At 37.3% G+C, this 19,358-nt stretch overlaps 1 protein-coding gene and 1 long non-coding RNA gene across 6 annotated transcripts in view; one reads left to right on the forward strand and one right to left on the reverse strand.

The window, feature by feature from the left end:
• Window positions 1–5,642: 5,642 nt before the first annotated feature.
• Window positions 5,643–9,137, reverse strand: LOC134737697 (uncharacterized). The gene is made up of 2 exons (XR_010122858.1): window positions 8,721–9,137; window positions 5,643–6,925 (listed from the first exon to the last, which is right to left on the reverse strand). It is a non-coding gene; the product is annotated as an uncharacterized LOC134737697 (long non-coding RNA).
• Window positions 8,956–19,358, forward strand: part of TAF1A (TATA-box binding protein associated factor, RNA polymerase I subunit A) — a 37,558-nt gene continuing 27,155 nt past the window's right edge. The window contains exons 1-4 of one of the 5 annotated variants that reach the window (XM_054468060.2): window positions 8,956–9,398; window positions 10,549–10,681; window positions 14,827–14,996; window positions 19,233–19,346. In XM_054468060.2, the coding sequence (XP_054324035.1) occupies window positions 10,561–10,681; window positions 14,827–14,996; window positions 19,233–19,346 (405 nt within the window). In that variant the 5' untranslated portion in view covers window positions 8,956–9,398; window positions 10,549–10,560. Of the gene's footprint in view, window positions 9,399–10,548; window positions 10,682–14,826; window positions 14,997–19,214; window positions 19,347–19,358 lie in introns of those variants that run through there. The other 4 variants (XM_054468068.2, XM_063647623.1, XM_063647512.1 and 1 more) reach the window with 4 other exon arrangements.

Genomic DNA, 19,358 nt, shown 5'->3' on the forward strand with positions numbered 1-19,358 from the left:
ACCAGATTCACACTATATATTTGTACATTATTTTCTATACACTATTTTTAAAGAAAAGCAAAGCTTCAACTTGCATTTAGTATTTAAAATGTTTCTGGCCAAGCTCTCTTGGAACTTCTGCAGAAGAGAGAAAGAATGATGATGGCTATCTGAAAAACCTTAGTTTTTTGTTTGCAATCAGAGGTTGAGATATTTTTTGGGACATCTGAGGATTTTATCATCATTTCAGATGAATGTGAAGTCTTCAATTAAAAGTATAAGCTAGAAGCCATCATTAAGCTCCTATACTAGTCATGCTTTTATCGCTTCTCATAATTATCTTGAATACATTTACTATTCATGACATACAAAATAATTAAACATTGCATTTAAATGGATAAGAAAATAATGTGACTTCAGGAAAGCCCTTATCCCTTTAGACAGAACTGTAGGAAAACACAGTTGCAGTTAGGTAAAGGACCAGAGCATGTTATTTGTGCAAATGTGTAACATCCATGCCCTGGTCATGAACTTTTCGTAGCATCCCTAGTCATGGTAGCAAAATAAAAATTGCTCCCATGCATTTCCAAACCCCCCTTGGTGGGAATGATACCACCCTCCCAATATGAGATGCACTGCTTGAGACTTTTGTTAAAATTTGATCAGTTAACAAAGCACCTGTGGTTGTAAACATTCTGTTTTCTGTAGTTTCTCTTACCAGCCAAAAAGAAAAGATTATAACATCAATGTAAAAACAAAAACAATAAAACCCAAAAAACTCAAAAGTCTTTCTAGATTCAAATGACTTTGCTTCACATTTTTTTTTCATTTAAAGCTAACATCACCTTAAAGGATGTCTCATACTTCTGAATTTATATTTCCTGACCTCCAAAAGGGATCCTATCTATTATTAAAAAGTCAAAAAATAACAGATGCTGGTGAGGTTGCAGAGAAAAGAGAATACTTATACAATGGTAGGGTTGATAAGAAAATGGAATACCATGGAAGACCATGGAATACTATGCAGCCATAAGAAAGAATGAGATCATGTTCTTTGCAGCAACATGGATAGAGCTGGAGGCCATTACCCTAAGCTAACTAATGCAGAAACAGAAAACCAATTACCGTATGTTCTTACTCATAAATGGCAGCTAAACATTGAGTACACATGGACACAAATAAAGAACACCAGGGGCTACTTGAGGGTGGAGGGTGGAAGCAGAATGAGGACTGAAAAATTACCTATCAGGTACTATGCTTATTTATTAGTTGGGTGTTGAAATAATCTGTGCACCAAACCCCTGGGACACACAATTTACTTATGTAACAAACCTGTGCATGTACCTGCTGAAATGAAAATAAAAGTTAAAAAAAGAACACAAAAGGGGTCTTATATTGTTCTACTTCCATATTCGCACATTTATTCCCTCTTCTGCACTATCTTACCTCGAATTTACATCTTAATGAGTTCTATTGTTTGTGTGTGTGTGTGCGTTAATAGTTGAACCATGGATACAATTTGACCTATTTGGAATGGATGTGAAAGACTTTTTCTTTATTTTAATTAAAGCACATGTTTCTCAATTAGGACCTAGGGAATATAGGTTGAGACGTAGTACATAGTCGTTAGAATGACAATTGAAATTGAAACTAAATAAATATGTATCAGTTCATGATGGTTGATCTCATTTACCCCATTATAATCAGTGCCCTTCACTACAGAATAGCAAACTCACTCCTAGCATTGACATCTACTAATTGTATGTTAGAGATTGCAGAAGAAGCAACGTAGAGTTAACGACTGTCATAATGACCGAGATGCATGATGACATCAGTAATTTTTTTAGTAGATCTCTTTTTGGACACAAAAATCACCACCAATATGACTATGTATCTTTAAAATTATATTTATGTATATATGTATATATATATACATATTTAGGTATATAGCACAACCAAACTTCTATTGTGAGCATAAACATCTATAGGTACTCCAGAGCAATGGTTAACAAACTATGGCCCACAAGCTAAATCCAGCCTCACATCTGTTTTTGTAAATAAAGTTTCAATAGAACACAGACATGCTTATTCATTTACATATTGTCTGTGGCTATTTTAATGCTATATAACAGCAGAGTGGTTACGACAAAGACTGTATGACATGTAAATCTAAAATATTTACCTCTGTCTCTACAGAAAATGTTTGCTGACTCCTGATATAGATTGTAAATGAAATGTCAGCAGAATACATGTGCATTTTTTCTTTTTTTATTGCTAGAATGGGTTGTATGAAATGGGATCAAGGAGCTGCTAATTGTTGGGACCAACGTCTCCTCCATTTAGGGCTAGAAATCTTGGCACGGTGTCATGTCAAAGGTGAAAAACAACGAATGAAGTTCATTTTGTTGAGGTTTAAGAAATGTCTTTTCTAGGGCATTTTGAGGTGTATCTAATCTTTGGGTTGTAGAAAATGACAACGGTTTTCAAAATAGTTGGAAAGAATGTTTTAATCTGTTATGTTCACTAGTATTTTATAATAATTTCAGAACTATCATCTAATATATTAAAGTATCATAAAAGACTGTATATTGAATTGCAGTAAAAAGTTTTGAGTCCATCTATTAACGTTTATTTTTCTAGTTACTGTGGATTTCATGCTCATAAAACTATTGGTAAAACATATGATCATTTAAATCATATTACCTCACAAATTTTGGCCAGCTTATTTTTCATAGACCCATGTTGGGTTTACTCCTTCAGCTGATTTTGGTTTCTATGGACATTAAAAGAGACACTACAGAGTTTCTCCATAATTTGCTCTGTTTAATGAGTGTCTCCATCATGAATGATGGAAAAGTGTATAAGGAAGTTAGTACGTTCACTTTGAACCATGACTGAGTTACCTGGTACTGGACTTGCCTTCCTGTCACAAAAGAGTAAGAAACTAGAAAAACTACTTAAAGCAACTGTTTTCAGGCATTGATAAACAGGCAGCACATGACTGATCCATGAGAGCAAAACACACAGGTGAACTCCATAATCAGGAAGGAGAAACTTAAGTAAAGTGGTGGCCTTGCTGAGTTGAGGAGGAAATTATCAGAGTTCAAGGTTGTTGGAATGGCTGAAATTTTGTAGGCTAGAATATCTGAGCTCTCTCTCTCTCTCTCTCTGTGTATGTGTGTGTGTGTGTGTGTGTGTGTGTCTGTGTGTGTGAGAGAGAGAGAGACAGCAAGAGACAGAGAGAGAGGAGAGCGAAAGAGACAGAGGAGAAAGGCAGGGGAAGGAGGGAGAGAGAGAGAGAGAGAGAGAGAGAGAAGGGGGTAATACTAAAAGCCTGTATGGAAATTCACAGGGGACACAGATGTGCCAAGCGAGACCTTGCAAGACTTAGCAGAGCTTGCGTGCTGTAGGGGAAGGCTGAAGAGTGATACTAAAGGTCATGCAGTGCTGGAAGACATTAGATTTCCAGCCCAGCAGTGCAGCAACTTCACTAATACCTTGAGCACTTAATTGAGAATCCAGAACCAAGTCTTAGGAGAAAGAATCACACTAAAGAGTAAGGGGAATATGCTAGGACTAAATTTAAAACCAAATAAGACTCATACTGAAAATGAATAAATACCAAATGTGACATGACCTAAAGAATCCACCACTAATTAAGCTGCATGCCACACAAAACATAATATCATTTAAACAAGCCAACATAATCCAGATTCCCTATAATTATCACCTACAAATGTCCAGCATACAATTAAATTTTATCAGATATCCACAGAGACAGATGTGAATCATAAGAGAAAAGGCAGTCTATTAAAAAAAAGTCTGTGAGATGATCCAGATGTTGGGATTAGCAGAAAAAAAATTTAACCTAGCTTTTATAAATACTTTCAAGGACTTAAAGGAATAGAGTCATAATAAACAGGGGATATCAGCATATAAATGAAAACCTTTTTTTAAAAAAGATGTATTTCAAGAACTAAGAAGTATAGAATTTGAATTTAAAAATTCACAATATGGGCTTATCAGTAGCTTGGACACTGCAAAAACAACAAAAAGTTAATTTGATGATATAAAAGTATTCAGTCTAAAGCTCAGGAAAAAAATGAATCGAGTCTTGGTACATATCAATATGCAGTGGTCTTACATACATATAATTGGAGTCCCAGAAGGGGAGCAGAAGCATAATTGCACAGAAAAAAATATTTAAGACAATAATGGCTGAAAATATCCCAAATTATCATAAAAGAAATGGACAAATCTAGGAAACTCAGTGAATATCAAATAGTCTAATTACAGAGAAAATCACATCTAGACACATTATGGTCAAACTGCAAATAACCAAGTACTGGGAAAGAAAAGTTTTGCAGGCAGTCTGAGAAACATAATACATTACACACGGACAAAAATAATAAAGTGATAGCTGACTTCTCATCAAAAACAAGATGTTAAAATCATTAGAGGGCTTAAAGTGCTGATGGACAAAAACTGCCAATCCAGAATCCTATATCTAAAAAAATCCTTCAAAACTGAAGGCAGAATAGACATTTTCAGATAAATAAAAACAGAAAATTCTACACCAATAGACCTCCAGTGTAAGCAATGCTAAAAAAAATTCTTCAGGATGAAAGACGATGACATACCAGATGGAAACTGAAATCTGTAATGTTTTAGTTATTCTTTTGATGTAATATATTTAGTAATTTAAAATAATAATCATTTATTATTTCTCCCTATTCTATAGCTTTGCTTACCTGGATGATTCTCCTGCTCTGGATATTATTGGCTGGGGTCACTCAGGTGGCTGCATTCAGCTGGATGCTTAGCCAGGGCTGGAACTTCCAAACTAGCTTAATTCACATGTCTGATAGTTCAGCTGTGTGGCTGAAATGGTTGGGATGGTTGGCTGAAATGTTTTTCATTCTTTAGTAATCTACCCTAAACTTACTTATTTGTTGGCCAGATTTCTAGAGGATAAAAGCAAAGGTGTATGGCTTCTTAGGGGCTAGGACTAGAATTGGTATGACATCATTTTCACCATGTTTTATTCATCAAAGTTAAAAGACCAGCCCAGATTCAAGGGGTGGGAACACAGACTTTATTTCTTATTTCTTTTTTTTTTTTTTTTTTTTGAGACAGAGTCTCGCTCTGTCACCCACGCTGGAGTGCAATGGCGCGATCTCGGCTCACTGCAACCTCTGCTTCTCAAGTTCAAGTGATTCTCCTGCCTCAGCCTCCTGAGTAGCTGGGATTACAGGTATGTGCAACCACGCCCAGCTGAATTTTTTCTTTTTTGTATTTTTAGTAGAGACAGGGTTTCACCATGTTGTCCAGGCTGGTCTTGAACTCCTGACCTTGTGATCCACCCGCCTTGACCTCCCAAAGTGCTGGGATTACAGACGTGAGCCACCATGCCTGGCCGATTCTATTTCTTAAAGGGAGAAGCAACATGCACATACAAGAATGTGAATACTTTTTGACAGCTATTAAAGATAATTCACCACAAACAGGAAGGGATGAAAAGAACTGGAAATAGCAAAATGTAGGTAAATACATAAAAGGTAATATATACTTTTCTTCTCTTAATTTCTTTGAAATACATATGACTAAGGCAAAAATAACAATGTTTATAGATGTGATATATATGACAACAAAGCACAAAGGACTTGGGGAGGTGGTAAGTGGAACTTTACTATTGCAAGGCTCTTTTATTTTACATGAAGTATTATAATTTTAACTCTAAGGCTGTGATAAGTTAAGAATGTATATCATAATTCTCAAAAACACTGTAAAGCAATAATGCAAAAAGATACAGTTAAAGCCAACAGAGGAATTAAGATGAAATACAAAAACATTAATTAACCCAAAAGAAAGCAGGAAGTGAAGAACAAAGGAACACAAAACTAAATGGGACAAATCGAAAACAAATAGCAAAATGATAGACAAACTCAACTATCTGTTGTCTATAAGAGAAGCACATTATATTAAAAAACACAGGTTGAAAGTAAAAAGATAGATAAAGATATACCAGTAAACAGTAAGCTAGGAAGGCTGCAGTGGCTATACTAATATCGGATGAATTAGACTTCAAGATAAGGAGTATTATCAGCGATAAAGACATTTCATAATGATAAAATGGTCAATTCATCAGGAAGACACAAGAACCATAAATGTTTATATGCCCAATAACAGAGCTTCAAAAATGCAAAAGAAAAGCTGACAAAACTAAAGGAAGTGGCAAATTCACAACGATAGTTTAAGGTTTACACTCCTATCTCAATAATTAATAGTAACACTACACAAAAAACAATCAATACAATATAGAAGATCTGAAGAAAACTATTAACCACCTTAATCACGTTGACATTGATGGACACAATGCTCAATAACTCCAGAATACATATTCTTGTCTAGTGCTCACAGAACATTTACCAAGATAGACTATATTCTGGGCACAGTAAGTCTCAAAAAAACTTTAAAGTATCAAAATTTCAGAGTTTGTTTTCTAACCATGGCAGAAATAAACTGGTAATTTCCAATAAGACTAGTCATAAAAAAGATAGAAGATGCAAATGATCAATGTTTGTGTTTCATTTTATCTATTCCTATGTAAGAAATCACTGCAAACTTCAGTGGCTTAAAATAACAACCATTTTATTGCTCACAATTTTGTGAGTCAGGAATTTGTGTAGGACTCACTGAGAACAGCTCATGTCTGCTCCATGTGTTGTCAACTGGTCTCACTCATGTAGTTGCATTCAGCAAGTGCCTGATTTAGGATACACAGTCTGAGATGAATTTCTTCACATGTCCGAAACCAAGATGCTGACTGTTGGTTCCATGTGGCCTCTCTTTCCATGTGGTCTTTCATACTCCAAGGGCTCTTTCTTCACGTGGCTACTGTCTCCAGCAGGATAGGCTGGTCTTCTTTTTGTAGCTGCTCAGAGTACTGAAACATGAAAAGAAAAAAAAAAGAAAAAGGAAGAAAAAGCTGTGTCTTTGAGGATACAGTCCCTGGGGTGGAATTCTAGCCCATGTATTTTGGTTTTCTCTATATTATTATCTGAGATGTTTTTGTTTTTATGCTTTCATGCCACATTTCTTTTTTATTCTCGTTAGCTGTGATACAGGATAGTCTATTTATGATGAGGTCTCTTCAACTGTTTGGCTGCGTGAAGTTTGTTCTTTAATAGATTGCACAGGAAGCGTTCATGGAAATAATACTCCTTAAATGACAGTTTGCAACTTTAAAAACAACATAATTCATCAACTTTAAAAACAATATAATTCATCACCATATTAAGTTGCTCTGTAGCACAAAGCAATTGTAAGAACATCTTTTTCTTAGGACATATTTTCTTACAGATTGAAATCTAGAAAAGTCTTTTGCATGCTTTATGTTTTCATATTTGTCATGCTTTTTTTTGAGACATGGTCTTGCTATGTTGCCCAGGATGGAATTGAACTTTTGAACTTTTGAGCTCAGCGATCTTCCTGCCTCAGCCTCTGGAGTAGCTGGGACTACAGGTGCCTGCCACGGCAACCTTCCCTCCTTCCTGCTTGTTTATGCTATTGGATGTGATCTAGTTGATTTTTTTTTATCTCTTCTCTCCAACACATTTTCTGTCAGAATTGCAGCATGGGAAAGAAAAAGCGTAGATAGGGCACATTAAGTTATTCCCATTGTTTCCTACTGTTCCTTAGACCTGTTTGAGAACTTCAAGGAAAATCAGAAAGCTCTTCCTCATTTTCGGGAGAACATAAACTTTTAGCCATGTAAAATCATTTCTGGGCTGCTTTTGGTGAATTTACACCTCAAGCCAATGGGAGAAAAGTAGTCAGACTAAGCCTCTAGACAAGAAAGTAATGATTATGTATGTCATTTTGTGTGTGGTCTCCTGGACTACGCATAATTTATGTTAGCCCTGCCTGTAGAGTTAGAGCACAAGCTTGAGTGAGGACTCAAGAACTAATGACAGAGCAGCAGAAAGAACTTTTCTTGCAAGTCCTTAAGTACTGCATATTGTTTATGAAGACAACATAGAATCAACTATTTGTAGCATTTTAAGGAATCCATGTACAAAATTTTTTTTTAGAGGTTCTCATTCTGTCGCCCAGGCTGGAGTGCAGTAGCGTGATCACAGCTCACTGCAGCCTTGACCTCCCTGGGCACAGGTGATCCTCCCACCTCATCCTCCCGAGTAGCTGGGACTAGAGGCATGCATCATCACCCCAGCTTATTTTTTTATTTTTTATTTTTGTAGGGACGGGGTTTCATCATGTTGACTAGGCTGGTTTCGAACTCCTGAGCTCAAACTTTCCGCCTGCCTCGGCCCTCCAAAGTGCTGGGATTACAGGCATGAGCCACCGCGCCCGGCCTCAAACTCTTACTAGACCCTTTAATTTCCTCTCCGATACTCCGATTCTACTCAAATTATTCACCTACACGGAGGAAACTCAGTGATTCCTGGGGGAGCCTATGCTATATTTGTGCATCCTCATTTGTGGACAAAATTCTTTCTTGCTGTGACTTGAAAGCAGCCTCTCTTTACCTTTCACTTATTAGTCCTAGTTCTGTTCTCTGCTGCTAAGAAAAAGGGTCTGTCTGATCCTTCTTTCACGGATCAGCCCTCCAAATATTGGAGAAGCACACTGCGTTTCCATGGACCTGCAGTCCTTTTCCGGGGTCATCTTCCCTAGAACCCCTCAACTGTCTCTCAATTCACACGGTTTAACCATCTTACCTTTGACCAATATTTCATTTGTTTGTCTCAATGTCCCTCATGAAAGTTGACCCAGACGGGTCCGCAGAACTTTTGCTGAGAAGGCAAAAGAAATTCTCGCCCAAATTGTGAAGAAGGCAGTCGAACCAATTAAACCTAAAGCTAAAACTGTAATAGAAAAGAACTTTCAAGCTCGCAATGAAAAGGCTATGCATGGATTTATCTCATCACAGCCACTAGCCACGCCTCCACTCGTGCAGTGCGCCTGCGAGCCGAGCAGGAACCAATGGCCCATCGTAGTGAATTTCTCGGGTAAAGTGACATTCTACGCTTTTGAATGCTCCCTTCACCCAGCCGCCGACCCCTCGCTCCAATTTCCATTTTAAATGAAAGTCTCCCACTTTCTAGCTGAGACAGACAAAAATAAAACTCGGGCAAAACCAATCGGAGAGAGGCAGTTCACTGTCACTTCCTGGGTCACTTCCAGAAGTCACTTCCGGGGTCGAGGCGAGGCCAACAATACGCCTGCTGCCGCAGGAGGAGCTACGAGCTGGGCCGCGGGCTGTCTGAATGCGTAAACCAGGTTTTGCGCCTGCTCATATAAAGCTCTCCTAACCCGTCTTCCGGTGGGAATTTCTTCACGTGGTCCAGAGTCGGAGACTGAGTTTAGCTTTACTGAGGAGCACTAAATTTAGGCGGGTAAGTGCCGCAGATATCGCCCGTGGTTCCTGCGTTTAAATGGAACGGGAAGGGGTGTGTCAGGATTCATCCATGTTCTCCTGATATTTCCTCCTAATACCTGAAACCCTTGGGGTCTGAAAACTAGAGAAGGGGATAGAGAAGCTTTGGTTGCCGTGGCAACTGCAGGTCACCAATTTGGGTTTTTGAGGATTTGGGAAGGGAGGATTTGTGTAACTACTCCTGAAAATACATGATGGGTCGGATTCAAATTCAGTTGTTACTTATAATTCATACTTCTAGCCACATACTTTGATTTTAGAGGGTTTACTCTGGGTGTAATGCAGAGAAGCAAAATCTGAGCCAGGGTAATTATTTAGAAAGCTAACGCAGTAATCTAGGCACTGTTTGAAGGGGTCTTGAACTAGGATAGTGCTGTAGGATTGCAGAGGGGAAATAGGGGAAATTTGGGAGGTAGTATCAGGGGCACTAATACTCGATTTCATATGGGGAATGAGGAAGGGGCCCTGAGCATCTTTAGGAGTAAGTCCAAACTCAGCTTGGCTTATGATGATTTTTCTAGGTTCGTTTCTCACCTTCCGCACCCCATCCTCCACACACACCCCGAATTCTAGTCATGCCAAGTAGTTTGGTGTTCTGTCTTCTAGAATATCGTCCTCACATTTTTTTGTGATGTTAGGCAGGTTCCATCATTTCACTAAGCCCTTCAGTTTTTTCAACCTTTACATGGAAGAAAGTAATAGTACCCACCTCAGGATTGCTGTGGGGATTAAATTAGATAATTTATACTTCTGGTGCATAGTAAGGGCCTAATAAATATTAGCTGCTACTACTGTTCTTATTGTACTTCTCATATTGTTTTGTTATACGTTTTGCCGTTTCTTCGTCTAGACTTGAGATTTTTTAAATTAGAGGGGCAGTATCTTATTTATCTTTACATGGACTTGAAACATTAGTGGTTCGGTCTTTAATAGATCATTCATTTTGGCTGTTGCTGACATAGTTAAATTCATTTTTTACTTTAAAAGAGCTGACAGGTATAATGCATTTTGCTGATCAAATTATATTTATTAGATAAAAAGATAGCTGTTTTTCTGTACAACTCAGAAGACTGTGGATTAAGATGTACAGAAAGTAACTGATATCTCAGCTTGTAATAGGTATGAGTGATTTCAGTGAAGAATTAAAAGGGCCTGTGACAGATGATGAAGAAGTGGAAACATCTGTGCTCAGTGGTGCAGGAATGCATTTTCCTTGGCTTCAAACATACGTAGAAACTGTGGGTAAGTAAAATAATAACATTGAGCCATTTTAACTTTAATGTAAGGAGATGGTAAGATTCAATATGGATACAAAATGAATAACCAGGCTGGTTCAATTTTCAAGAGGAATATATGGAGTGTTTTTTGGCTAAAAGCCAAAAAAAAATCTTTTTTCTTTTAGAATTATTTGCCCTTGGATTAATAATAGATAGTCTGTATGATGCTAGATACACATTTTTTCCAGTAATACTTACTGAGCACTTTTATCTCTGGCATTGATTAAATATGGGGGAGTCATAGATGAAGATATGGTCTCTGCCATTGAGGAAAACATGCCTAGGAAGTGTTCAAGAAGTTGCTGTTGAATTGCATTGAAATTATTTCAAATAGAATTGATCATGTAATAGATTTTTTTTTTTTGAGACAGAGTCTTGTTCTGTTGCCCACGCTGGAGTGCAGTGGCTAGATCTTGGCTTACTGCAACCTCTGCCTCCCAGGTTCAAGCGATTCTACTCAGCCTCCCGAGTAGCTAAGATTACAGGTACCTGCCACCACGCCTGGCTAGTTTTCGTATTTTTAGTAGAGACAGGGTTTCACCATGTTGGGCAGGCTGTTCTTGAACTCTTGACCTCAAGTGACCTGCCCTCCTCAGCCTCCCAAAGTGGTGGGATTACAGGCGTGAGCCACTGTACCCAGCCTAGATAAAAGAGCATTTTCCCCCATTTTTATCTAATGTAAATGCAAGCATGTTTTTCTATGGGATAAAATTTCCCCCATTTTTATCTAATATAAATGCAAGTATGTTTTTCTATGGGATAAATTCCCTATAAGAATATATTTAATATAAGTATAAATAAAAGAAGCTATTATCTGTATGCTGGCATATTGAGTGGTATAGTCCTGGGATTACATTTGAACCAGCATTTTACTTACTGCCCTTAAATATGTGTTTTTTTGCCCAGCCTTTTCTCCCCTTGACAGAGATTCCTTGGCTCCTAAAATTTCGCTTCCATTTTTTTCTTTTGATCTAAGTATCATCTCATTTAATGATCTCAGTAAATTCTCAATAAATTTTTGTGCTAGGCAGTTTAGGTAGGAGGAAACTGAATCTTGAAGACATTAAACTCTTAAGTGGTATCAGGAGTCAAATCCAGGTTTGTCTGATCTCAAAGCTTACACTTTTAACCACTGAACTATATTTTTTAAAATGAGACAATATATGTAAAGTACCTAGCATAGTATCTCATGCATAGTGAGTGTTGAAAAATAATAGTGCCTTTCCTCTCCTCATTTTATTTTTGCTAGATTAATGCACATGGCTTAAGGCAGATTTGAATGAATGATACTTCAGAGGTAGTGCTACCGTATCCCTGGTAGGGAACTAGTAATTTAAATTTCCTATAGTTAAGTCATACTTGGGTATGTTTCTGTTACCAGTGTTCTATAGAAAGTCTGAGTCAGTCTGCAAGCAGACAGGTTTAAGACCAAAGGCCAAAATTTACATGCTTAGGAATATTTTATATGTCATGGATAGCTTGTTAAACCCAAAATACTTTTGGTCTGCAATGAGAAAATACTTGCAATTAATATTGACATTGTGCTGGTAGTTAACCATAATAGGAAAACAAAATTGCCTAACAATTACTGTATTTATTTTTTATGCTGGTAGATATCTTTTGGCATTTTGAAGGGCATGCCCAGCAACCCCCTTAGAATAAAAACTTTGAAGACGGGGCCAGTCTGGATTGAAGCTGTGTGATGAGTACCTGCAATAGTGCTTGGCACACAGTGGTGCCCAAAAAATATTTGTTGACAGATTGATAAGTTTCCAGATTCTTTGAGTAGCATATTAGAAGTTAGGTTGATGACACTAGTTCTTTATTGTACATCTCTATTCCATGTAAAAATGTGTTTTCCTTGACAATTTTTTTTTACTTAAAGTCATCAGGATCAAGTAAGACTATCCTTTGCTCATTAAAGAATGAAATGAGAGGGAACTTTTCTTGAGGTAACTAGGCTAGGTTGGAAGACAAAAGTATTTTCCCAGCATTTAGGTATAGTTATCTAAAGTCGATTTATAATCTCAGTTGTGAAAGCTTGAGTGATAGAAGGGAGCTTAGCCTGAGAACAGTTCTCTCCTTTAGGTAAAGGATGTTTTAAGGACGAGGTGTTTTGTCAGTTTCGTAGGCTAGCTGGCTGGTATTGCCACTGATGCTGAGCAGCTTTGGTGTAGATCTTATAAAATGTAGCTTCTGATTCAGAGAGCTGGGCATAGTACTCTGTAGTTGTAATGAGATTCCAGGTGATACTTCTGCTGCATGCCAGGACCACATTGAGTAGCAAGGGCAGGTCCCCAGGTGATTTGTATGTACATTGAAAAGTCTGAGAACACTGGTCTAGCACAGTAGTCTTCAAACTTTTCACTTTTGTATTCCCTACTTTTTTCTGAAAAATTGAGTACTACCTTGCACAGTTTTAAGGAATCATCTGAAAAAATTTTATTGTATGTTTAATATTTGCAAGAGATATAATTTCCAGCACATTGGTATTTTTAAATGAATATATATTACTTTATATGTGATGGAGTCCAAGTAGCATAGGAATGGCATAGGGTTTTAATATCTTGCATTATCCATTTAAAAAAAGTTATGAAAAAGCTTTTAATAGATGGAAATTTTATGTTCCTTTTTGTTGTACTTCTTGCAATAAAAGTGTGTATCAACATTTATACTTTTTTTTGTTTATATCCTGTAAGTTTTAAGAATTAAAACTTTTTCTAGGTTGAGACATTGCTATCATTAATAGCTGTACACAGCTGATCAATATAACATATGTATTAAAAGTGTTGTTGGCCAGGTGTGGTGGCTCATGCTCATAATCCCAGCACTTTGGGAGGCCAAAAGGAAGGATCACTTGAACCCAGGAGGTCAAGGCTACAGTGAGCTATGATTGTGCTAGTGCGGTACAGCCTGAGTGACAGAGCAAGACTCTTTTTTTTTTTTTTTTTAATAAAGTTATCTAAAACTTTTCCCCAATGTTTTATGTATTTGTGGGTGACTTTTATGTATTTCTAGAATGAGAAAACATTTAGCATTGATTCTGCTATATTTTTTTAATTGACATAAATTCTGAGAAACCTTAGTCACATAAGTAAGTAGACGGCAGTGAATGGAGTTTAATTATAGCCATGTATCAGGTCCTTGAATTTTTTCTAAATTATTGATGAAAAATTGCATAATGATTTATTGTAAAAAATTACGTTGTTCTGCAGCTTTGATGAGCAAAGAATTGGGAATCGCCTAATTTGCAAAAGGAGATGTTAGAGTTATTTACTTTTTCAACACCTGTATTTTCACCTTCAGATAGTATGTAATGATTTTGATTGTGAAGCTTTGACTATGTAGGCACAGCTGTCTAGGAGATTAACTTGTGGAAAGAGTATGTAAGGAAATCAAATATCTGCAAGTTAATTGTTTTAAAAATATCTTTGTAAAGTACCTGTTGGTCTTTGTGTACTTACTGGGGTACAATTACCCAGCTGGACTAGAGGGGTCTCATAGTTATGTGGGAAGATAAGAAGATGTAGCAATGTAACTAGTCATTCATATAATAGCGCTGTATCTAAGCCTAAATGTTCTTAACATTGGGATTGCCAATACTTTAGAGATATAAATGCCAATTTTTGCAACTGTTTTAATCTCATTTGTGTATAATATCATTGAGTTACTAGGAATTTGGTCCTTAAAAAATAAAAGCCCACTTGGAGTTTGCAGAACATGGGTAGGTAATAAAGACCATGTTTGCCTAGAATGACCCTGGTATTTTACCCATTCTAAATACCTGGGACTATGCTTTTGGGGGCCTGTTTGAGAGATTCTCCCCAAATTATTTAGTACAAGGATGAAAGGATGATTGAATCAGATTTAAAGGATCTGGTGACTCTAGTAGCCCCAAAACATCAAATTAGATATGTTTTTATCTGCTAAAAATAATTAATATAATGTAGAAGGGTTTGTTTCAAGTGAAGCTGGCTTTGATACTGGGAATGGGCTGGGTCAAGTAGTGCCTACTGTTTACTTGTTAAAACTTCTTATGAGAAGTAAGTTTTTTGAATAGTTGAACTGGAGCCACTGTGATAAAAACTGTCGTCTTTTTCATTTTTATAGCCATTGGAGGGAAAAGGAAGAAGGATTTTGCTCAGACAACAAGTGCTTGTTTAAGTTTTATCCAAGAAGCTCTGCTGAAGCACCAATGGCAGCAAGCTGCAGAATACATGTACAGTTATTTTCAGACCTTGGAAGATTCAGATAGCTACAAAAGGCAGGCTGCACCTGAGGTAAATAAAGTTTGAGTTTGCTGGAAGAAATGATACATTCCCAGAAGTTTATGCCTCCAGCTTCACCTACAGTAGCTTTTACAGAATCTCAGTGATTTTGCTAAAAGCTAATAAAACTACTTTTGAGTGGAGAGTTTGTATTGGGACCTTTTTTGCACACTTCTTTTTACCTCTTATTTTAAAGGAGACTAAAATGTTCATTCCAATAATTCTTCGTTTTCCCCCCTCTTTATGGATATTTCCCATCATCATGTAAAAATTTTGTTATTCTATCTTTTTTTTTTTTTTTTTTTTTTGAGATGGAGTCTTGGTCTGTCGCCAGGCTGGAGTGAAGTAGCGCGATCTCAGCTCACTGCAGTCTCCACCTCCTGGGTTCAAGTGATTCCCCTGCCTCAGCCTCCCGAGTAGCTCGGACTACAGGCACACACCACCACGCCCGGCTAACTTTTTGTGTTTTAGCAGAGACGGGGTTTCACCATGTTGGCCAGGATGGTCTCAATCTCTTGACCTCGTGATCCACCTGCCTCGGCCTCCCAAAGTGCTGGGATTATAGGTGTGAGTCACCACGCCCAGCCTATTCTATCTTAAAATCATCTCTTGACCCAAACTTCCCCCATAGACTATGCTTCATTGTTTTACTCTCTTTTAGCAAAACTTGAAAGGGTTGTTCTCTTTTTCCAACTAGAGTGATCCTTTTTTTTTTAGTTTTATCTAGACGTTGTTAATACACCATCACCCACTTAAATTGAACAATTCAATGTATTTTCATACATTTACAGAGTTGTGCAACCAACCATTACCACACTCTAAATTTAGAACCTTTTTTTCCTCCCATGAAACCAAAACCCTGTACCCACTTGCAGTCTTTCCCCATTCCTCCTCACAGCTGCCAGACACTGGCAGCCACTAATCTATTACTTTCTTTTTCTTTTGAAACAGAGTCTTGCTCTGTCGCCCAGGCTGGAGTGCAGTGGCATGATCTCTGCTCACTGCAACCTCCAGCTCCTGTGTTCAAGTGATTCTTGTACCTCAGCCTCTTGGGTGGCTGGGATTACAGGCATGCACCACCACACCTAGCTAGTTTTTCGTATTTTTAGTGGAGACAGGGTTTCACTCTGTTGGCCAGGCAGGTCTTGAACTCCTGGCCTCAAGTGATCTGTCCATCTCGGCCTCCCCAAAGTGCTGGTATTGCAAGCGTGAGCCACTATGCCCAGCCTAATCTATTTTCTATTCTGGACATTTCATATAAGTGGTTTTGTACAATATGTGGCCTTTTGTAAATGGTTTCTTTCACTTGGCATAATGTTTTCATGGTTTATCCATGTTGTAGCATGTATAAGTACTTCATTACTTTTATTGCCAAATAATCTGTCATATGGAAATAGCATGTTTTATTTGTCCATTTATCAGTTGTTAGACACTTAGGTTGTTTTTGCTTTTCGGTTATTGGAAATAATGCTTCTGCGAACATTTGTGTACAGGTTTTTGTGTGGACTTTTTTTTTAATTTCTCCTGGGTCTACACCTGGGAGTGGAATTGCTGGTCATATGGTAACACTATGTTTAGCCTCTTGAGGAACTGCCAGACTGTTTTCCAAAGTGGCCATACCATTTATATTCTCACCAGCAATATCTGAGGCTTCTAATTTCTCCAGTCCTTGCCAATATTTTGTTGTTGTCCTGTCTTACTGATAATAGTCATCCTTGTGGTTGTGAAGTGGCATCATCCTGGTTATGATTTGCATTTCTCTAATGACTAATGATTCAGAGTGAGCTTTTTAAAACATACCAGATCATGTCACTCCTCTGCTGAAAACACTGTAATAGCTTTCCATTTCATTCAGTAAAAGCCAAAGTCATAATTGCCTGTAAATTCCTATGTGATCTGCTCACTCCCTTTCCTTGTTTGACCTCTCTGACTTCATCTCCTGAAACAGGTGGAGCATTCCGAATTCAAAAATGTGAAAACCAGAATGCTTCAAAGCTTTTTGAGTACTGACATGAGATAGTGACACCTTTGCTTTCTGATGGTTCAATGTATACAAATTTTGTTTCATGCACAAAATTTTAAGAATATTGTATAAAATTACCTTCAGGCTATGTGTATAGGTATATATGAAACATAAGTGAATTTCATGTTTAGCCTTTAGTCCTATCCCAAGTCTCATTCTGTATATACAAATGTTTAAAAAGCCAAAAAAATTTCAAATCTGAAACATTTCTGGTTCCAACGATTTCAGATAAGGGATACTCAACCTGTACTCTCCTGCTTGATTTTTCTTTTCCATCCTCACTGGTCTCCTTGTTCTTACTTGAATGGGCCAGGCATATTCCTGACTGATTGCCTTTGCCTTAACCCGTTCTTGGAAAGCTATTTCTCCAGCTATCACTATAGCTACCCTCCTTCAAGGCCCCTTTTCAATGAGGCCTACCTTGACTATTTAAAATTGCAATTGCCTTACTCCACCTGCAACCTGTACTTTCTGAATGGCACTCCTGATCTCCTTATCCTGCTCCATTCTTTTCCCCAACACTTGACAATTTAATTTTATTTCTTGGTTATTGTTTGTCTCTCTACATAGAATGTAAATTTCACAGGGCAGGATTAAAACAGTGCCTGGCATATACTGCTAAATTTCTTCAGTAAAAGACAGTGTACCCACAAATAGCTTGACATGAGCGTCTCATAGGTTTTACTAACACAGTCACCATTGCATCAATTAGTTATCTTCTAGAGCAAAAAAAAAAAAAAGCTGAAAAAAAAGTTTAACCATTCATTGAAAATTTAATTTATGGACTTAAGTTACATACACCTGTAAAACAATGGAGATGTTACAGCCTCTTGTTGTCCAGATTTTGTTTTGTAAAATGAAGGAATTGGATCAGTGGTTTCTGAGCACTTCTTTGGCTCTATTTGGATCACCTAGGGCTTTCATTCAAAGTATAAATTCCTTTACTCCACCCCTGTCCTATTGAGTCAGAGTATCTTTTTTTTTTTTTTTTTTTTGAGATGGAGTCTCACTCACTCTGTCACCCAGGCTGGAGTGCAGTGGCACGATCTCGGCTCCCTGCAAGCTCCGCCTCCCTCCACGACGCCCGGCTAATTTTTTGTATTTTCAGTAGAGACGGGGTTTCACCGTGTTAGCCAGGATGGTCTTGATCTCCTGACCTCGTGATCCGCCTGCCTCGGCCTCCCAAAATCCTGGGATTACAGGCATAAGCCACCGTGCCTGGCCCAGAATATCTATTTTTAACAGGTGTCCTATGTAATTATTGTGTATACTGGTGGTGAGAATAGCTATAATAATCTCAAAGTTTTCTTTTTTTATTTTTCCCTGCTTTTTTTTCCCCCTTGCATTTACCCATCCCTGGTGGTAGGTGATCCAAGACCCAGGTTTTCTTTAAGCTCCCAAATACTACATTGTGATATTCTACAAATGAAATCTTGATATCTCTGAGTTGGGAAGATGAGGATCATTATACCAAATGATAATATGTGTATCATATGTAACTATAGCAGTGATAGTATGTGTATCCACATATAACCAATATGTGTGTTCATAGAAATAATTGATTTACAGTTCAGTTTAATTTACTTTGAAGTTGGTATTATCGATGTACTTTAAACTGAGGTTAGAGAAATAGAGATTTGCTCTCATGAAAAAAGAGCTCCAAGTTCTGCCCCCAAAGTTTTGGTGATCTGAGGATAAAATTTTTTTTTTATTAAGATTTGTCCATAGCTAATGAAAATTCTTAAATTGGCATTCTAAATATAGAATAAATGTAGTCAATAGTTGTAGAATTTGATGGGCTCTCAGGAAATATGTAGTTTGTTGCCCTCATTTTGCAGATGATGAAGATGAGGCTGAGACCAATGAGGAAGCCAATATTATTAGAACCCAAATTTTCTGACTTTAATATTCTTTCTTCCATGCCAGTTAAACATTTTATATTAAATATGTATCTTAACTGCCTACTTTCTTTAAACTGCTAAATTAATAATGATGATATTATACTATCTGATATTTTAACAGAAATTTGAAAGGTTAAAACTATTTTATCACATAAGGAAGTAGTATTAATTTTACATGGCAAAGTAGAGTAAAATGCTGACGGTAGTGGTCTCTAGGAAAAGGAATCACAGGTTATTAATGTTGTAATCAGGAAAACAGTATCTTAGACAGAAATTGGTTAAGGCAAAAATTTTACATTTTGGCAGTAATTTCTGCTTTGACAGATTATTTGGAAGCTCGGAAGTGAAATTCTATTTTATCATCCCAAAAGCAACATGGAGACTTTCAATACTTTTGCTGACCGGATGAAAAATATTGGCGTCATGAATTATTTAAAGGTGAGAATATGG

This window comes from Pongo pygmaeus, chromosome 1 (genome assembly GCF_028885625.2).
Source record: "Pongo pygmaeus isolate AG05252 chromosome 1, NHGRI_mPonPyg2-v2.0_pri, whole genome shotgun sequence".
NCBI lineage: Eukaryota > Metazoa > Chordata > Mammalia > Primates > Hominidae > Pongo > Pongo pygmaeus.